Below are 6,000 nucleotides of genomic sequence, written 5' to 3'. Positions count from 1 at the left end.
ATCCACGTGTTGCACATACTCAACTGACACACACACGCACATATCATGATGAGGACAGTCACTTCCCAAATGCCCCCCAACACACACACACACACACACACACATACACACACACACACACACACACACACACACACACATCCTCTCTTTCTATCTATACTGAAAGAATGTGTAACGCATGTTCTCTTCCCTGCTTCTCACTTTGTAGTCATCTGTAGGAAGAGCTGTTTTGTTTTGTTTTTTTTTGTTTTTTTCATCTGCTTGCTCAGATGTGTATGTGACACACATCTGTTGCTTTAGCTGGAGGCGGAGAGAGCAGGCGAGAGGATTGAGGCTCACACTTAAACCATTAGCATACGCTCAGAGGAATGGAAGGGGAGATAAGGGAGAGGTGGGTGGACATCTAAGAAAATGTGGAGGAGAAGAAGAGCAAGGTATTAAATGGAGAGGAGAGGAGTTATTGCATCAGTTGAGTGTGATCAACTGTACACACACATACAAGACATTACTCGCACACATGACAAAAAAAAGAAGCATTTCTCTAACTGAAAGGGAAAGAAACTTAAGACTGATAATGATGAAAATCAACCCTTTTTTTATGTGTTACTGTGCGTGTGTGTGTGTGTGTGTGTGTGTGTGTGTGTGTGTCTGTGTGTGTGAGACACTGACCTCTGACTCGGGCATAGCAGCAGCCACACTTGGCCAGGACTTTACGGAACAAGTGTTGGCAGCCACAGCCTCGGTGGTGGCGATGGTGATGGTGGCCCCCTTTCATGCTGTTGAACCATGAGCAGAGGTGGGCATGGCCCGGCACTCTCTCTTTTTCCTACTTTCTCTCTCTCTCTCTGTCTCTCTCTCTCCCTCTCTCTCTCTCTCTCTCACCCTCACTTAAGTGGAGGTTCCTTCCTTAAAGTGTAAAGTCCCCCCAAAAAGGTGACAGCTGATCCCCCTCCTCCTCCTCCTCCTCCTCCTCAGTTGACTGCAGACAGAGTTAAAGCCCACATCCAGACGGAGAAGAAGAGAAAAGAGTCCACAAAAAGCAGCGGCAAAGAAGAAATCCACACTCACAGGCTTTTTTGGGGTTTTTTTTTTCTTTCAGCTGGTGATAAACAGCCAAGGAAACATTCCAGCGAGCTTATCGTTATATTGAATGTACTCCCCTCTCTCTGTTTTCTTTTTGGTGCTGAGCTCTCGCTCTCTGTGAACTGCCTGGTCAAATGACAGACTGGGAGACTGCTTCGGAGAGAGAGAGAGAGAGAGGGTGAGAGAGAGAAAGACAGAGAGAGAGAGAGAGTGATAGCGAGGGAGAGAGAGAAAGAGAAAGAGAGAGAGTAAGGGGAGGGGTGAGAAGGGTGGAGTCTGCAGCTCTAGTTGCTGGCTATTCCAGGATAAGGTTCCCACTCCCCTAATTTTCTCTCTTCCTGTTTCTCTCTCCTCTCTCTCTTCCCTCCTCTCAGCTGTTTTTCCTCTCCTCCCTTTGGTTTCCTCTTTCTCGTCTGCTGTCCCCCGTTTTGTCTCTTATCCTCTTTTCTACGTGGTTGAGTCTCATTTTGGCATGGGCAATGCTTACAGGAGCCCTTAGATATCCAAGTCCGAGTGCAGATTAAATGCCATGCTCTCTTGTGTCCACTCATAGCTGGCCCTGGAAATAGTAACTCCCAGGTCTGTAATGATACATCATGCTATTTACAGTGGAGAGACCATGTTGGGTTGAAGGTGTCATGTATTTTCCAGTAAGGTGACCACAGCCTGTAAGAGGGTTACACTTTCTGAGGAGAGTGTGTGTGTATGTGTGTGTGTGTGTGTGTGTGTGTGAGTGTGTGTGTGTGTGTGTGTTCACTTCATGGATGACAGCGTGGGCTTTCCTGCCTGGGACAGCTCCAATATTGACTACTATGTTAATTTATAATCATGGGGCAAGCAGAGTGAGCGTTTTTTTTTTTTTTTTTCCCTTTTTGTTTCCATGGAGTGAGCAGGCGGTTTCAAATTCATCTTGTAAAATACATATCTGTAAAGTCATTGATTCAAAAATCCTATAAACCCAGTACTTGAAATAAAGCAGACATATTCTCGCAACAATGGCCAATGTGGTACGGCCGATGGTAAACACAGCGTAGCGCAATGTCTGAAAGATTTCTAAGGTTTATATTGTTATATAACTGTACTCTCAAACTCTGTGTAATGCAACAAGTGTTTTTTAGTTTCACTCATCACTACCTTTCCTCAGACGTCTACTGTCAGTACCGCCATGTCTTGATCATCTGGCTCTTCATCAGAAAATTATGCGTTTGTGTGTGTGTGTGTGTGTGTGTGTGTGTGTGACTCAGTGAGTGTTCAGACAGCTCATAAATGGACATTTGTGTCTGGTACTAGACATGAGTGTGCATATGTTATGGAGGAGTTCTTTGTCTCGAGGTGAAAAAAGAGCACACACACACACACACACACACACACACACACACACAAACACACAATCTCCCAGTCTACAAAAAGCTTTGTAGACGAGTCAGTTTGATGAAGCTGGAAGCTCAGAGGCCGAGCAGTTACCAACATAGCAATACACACTGAGCATACCATATTTAGATGTGTGCTTTAGCCTACATCAGAGCACATTAGACTCAATTAACAATAGATTATGACTCATCAGCTGATGAAATCAGAGTCTGTTGAAATGTCAGCATGTAAAACAGAATTATTAAAGGAAACAACTCGAAATATAACTGGCACAAGAAGGAAAACAAAAATGGTTGGTGACAACGTTATTGTGAGAGATTACGTGTTCTGAGACCAATTATTTTCTGACCAACAAACAGCATTTCTTAGGCCTGAAGCTGCTGAGCTTATGACTCAGTGGGTGATCTCATCTCACTTTTGCAGGGCACATCACGCTATCCTCCCTTCACACAGGCTACAATCCGATTGTTTGGAAATCACCACCCAATTACTGCGACAAAGACGAGCAGCGTCACCGCACCCACTCACAGGTTCCTCTTTGGGGGCATCGACAGAAACAAGAGATGAGCGAGTATCGGCTGGCACGGAAAACCAACATGCACGCTTTCACGTGAGCATGCACATCCCTGAGGTGCACTGTCAAGTGCTTCAATGGTTGGCTGGCCTGTCTCTCCAGCATCCATCTCTCCACAGTGACAGGGTGGTGGCAGACCGCTGTCAGGATGTTTCTGTCGTCTAAAGGAGATAGTCAGAGCAAACAGAAGCCTGGCTGCCTCACCCATTAGCCACACAAGTAGAGTACACACACACACACACACACACACACACACACAGAGTTGCATTAGACCCTACTCTCTCACCATCTCTCTGTTTCTTTTTCCTCATTCACAAACATGCTGAGAAAACTAAAAGAAAGTTTTGTCTGAGAGAAACCGCACAGCAACAGATATAATATCTATTCTCAGGTTGAGACAGCACACTGATTTGCCACATGCAACACTTACAATCTGCAAACATACAGATAGATCGCAATCCCCCCCCTCCCACCTCCTCCTCTCGCTCCAGGCCTCCCTACATCTCTCTCTTTGCTTATAATGGATGCTTTAAAGCGACTGTGATTGAAGGGGCAATTCAGCAGAGGCATATTGAACAGTGCTGCTGAATGTCTCCACTTGTCTGACGCTGATACGGCTGCTAAACACTGTGTGAGCACAGGAGCACAATTCAAAGTGGGTTGAGAAACAATGGATTTGACAGCAGAGCAGAAGGCTTACAAGAAACATGATAAAAACGAAGACACCAAGACAAGAATCCGCGGGCAGAGCATTACAAATTGAGCGAACACTGCCTGCACTATCATTCTACACAAACACCGACTACACAGGGGAGAGATAATGAAGACTACATTGCTCTTGAGATGCATTCAAAATTCATGAAGTGAATGCAGGGAAATCTTTTCATGTGCTCTTAAGTTAGAAGATGCCAGTCTGTTTCTACAAGACACCCAGTAGGGGGTTTTTTGTACTTGTTGCACAAGGCTGATCGTAAGTGCTGGTTCATCCAGTCCGTGGTGATGCTTTGAAGTCACTGCAAACATGAAAGAAATAGTATTTTTCTACCTTCATATAATCAATATTTTGAAAAAATCTCATGGTGGATGAGACTGACATTACTACAATGGACTGAATGGCCACATCTCAGATGACCTTACTTCTCTTTATTCAGCACCTACATTATCTCTCTGAGTGTTGGATGAATCTTTTGAATAAATGAACGCTGATATCGGCGCAGGAGACACGTACAAAGCCCTGAATGCTAACAGAAATACAGACAGAATTCCTCCCCTAGCTTAAAGGGAGGAGCAGGGGATGTGAGGTGAGGCGTGCATTAACACCCATTCATCTCTCTCCTTTTATCTCTCTCCTTCACTCCTCCACTCCTACCCTCTCACACTTTCTCTCCATCTCCGACACACACACACACACACACACACACACACACATACACACACTAAAGACGATTCATCTGCACATGTATGTCTGTGCAGGTGTGGAGAAAGAGAGTAAAAATCTATACATGTACATTAACAGTGGGCTGTATTTAAAAGCTTGTCTGTAGATTAGCACGTTCGCAGACAAATGGCTGTGTTTTTCATCTGAGCCGAGCGAGCCAAACAGGGGGAATGTATCGTCTTTCCACTCTGTGTGGGAGTCAGTCCGTCACATTTTAGGCAGGAGGCGTGTTCAGAGTGGAATCTCGAGAATGATTTATGAATGCAATTCAGCTCAAGCAAAAGAACACAAATTCCCAATGTTCTTTTGTAGTGACAGTGATGTTGTAAACACAAAACAAACTGCTGGAGCAGACTCGTTCGTAATGCACGCGCACTTAAACTACAGAGGGAACGAGCAAATACACAGAATTCGTATGACATAAGCATGAGTACTAAAAGCTGCAGCAAGTCTCAGATCAGCAGATATATGCAGTTGATTATTCGCTGTGTGTTCCCCAACCCCCCACTGACATTAGCCTCTCCTCACCCCAACAGCCAGCTGAAGTCCTGCCAAAATATGTTCACTTAGATTTCATTTTTCCTTCCTCCTTCTCCCTTGCTTTTTCTCCTTTAGTTCCTCTCTTTTGTCTTTTTTTTCCGCCCTTCATTTCTAAGCTGAACGCCAATTAAGGCAAACTGGCATTCTGGACAAGCCGATGTGAAGAGGAGGTTTTTGTTTTTTTGGCTGACATCCCATAATGGAGCAGGAGTCACAGAGTAACTGTCCTGTTCTCTTCTCCTCTGTCGTGCTGGTCTGCAGAGAGCTGCTGTTTTTGTCCAATTAGACTAAACTACACTGCTGGCATACAGTGGGGAGATAGATAGGTGTGTTGCTCTGTATGTGTGTGTGTGCGTGTGTGTGTGTGTGTGTGTGTGTGCGCGTGTGTGTGTGTGTGTGTGTGTGCGCACACTTCACCACTAGTACCACTCAGTACCTCCCACTGCTGTACCTCACCATGCAGTGCAGCTCTCAGGCAGCAGGAGCTCTGCAATACACAGAGGGGAAGTCCACCACCCGCGGAGACTTGTTTTTCAAAACATCCACAATACTCACGTACCACCCACAGTGACAAGCATACACACTTTGTACATGCGAAACATTCACACAAACTCATACTCCACCCCCCCCCTCGTCTTTATCTCTCTGGAACTGGTCTGTGAGTCTTGCTCTAGAAGCAGCATGCTAGCACTGAGACTCTGGGACTGCTGACTTTGTTCAAGGCCTTAATCCTGAGCTAAAACGCCACCCAAAGGAGAAAATGTTAATTAAACGAAAGCAAACCCAGGGACCACACATGGAGAGACGCTGCTGCTTTATCTTTGATTAATTATCACTGAAACCAGCAGTTTCAAGGGAAGAGTTCAGATAAATTAGATTTTCTGCTGCTTTGCAAAATTAGCCTGAATCACACTGCAAATCTTTATATACAACTAATAAAATGTACAAATCAGTATCCCTGATGTCCACGTGGCATGTTTGTGTGCACATGTGC

The 6,000-nt window shown here is 45.0% G+C and overlaps 1 protein-coding gene across 3 annotated transcripts in view; it reads right to left on the bottom strand.

The window, feature by feature from the left end:
• The window catches only part of arhgef25a (Rho guanine nucleotide exchange factor (GEF) 25a), a 44,617-nt gene that overhangs the window by 31,047 nt on the left and 7,570 nt on the right, over positions 1–6,000 (bottom strand). Inside the window, exon 1 of one of the 3 annotated variants that reach the window (XM_023425156.2) lies at positions 670–1,306. The exons of the other annotated variants lie outside the window; for them this stretch is intronic. Coding sequence (XP_023280924.1) covers positions 670–775 — 106 coding nt within the window. The 5' untranslated portion in view covers positions 776–1,306. Of the gene's footprint in view, positions 1–669; positions 1,307–6,000 lie in introns of those variants that run through there. 3 annotated transcript variants of the gene reach the window in all.

The sequence above is a fragment of the Seriola lalandi genome, unplaced genomic scaffold (genome assembly GCF_002814215.2).
Source record: "Seriola lalandi dorsalis isolate HSWRI2012SDOR001 ecotype SW California unplaced genomic scaffold, Sedor1 jcf7180002054767, whole genome shotgun sequence".
Classification (NCBI taxonomy): Eukaryota; Metazoa; Chordata; class Actinopteri; order Carangiformes; family Carangidae; genus Seriola; species Seriola lalandi.
The sequence above is the reverse complement of the archived record's forward strand: the minus strand, read 5'-3'. Positions and strand labels throughout refer to the sequence as shown.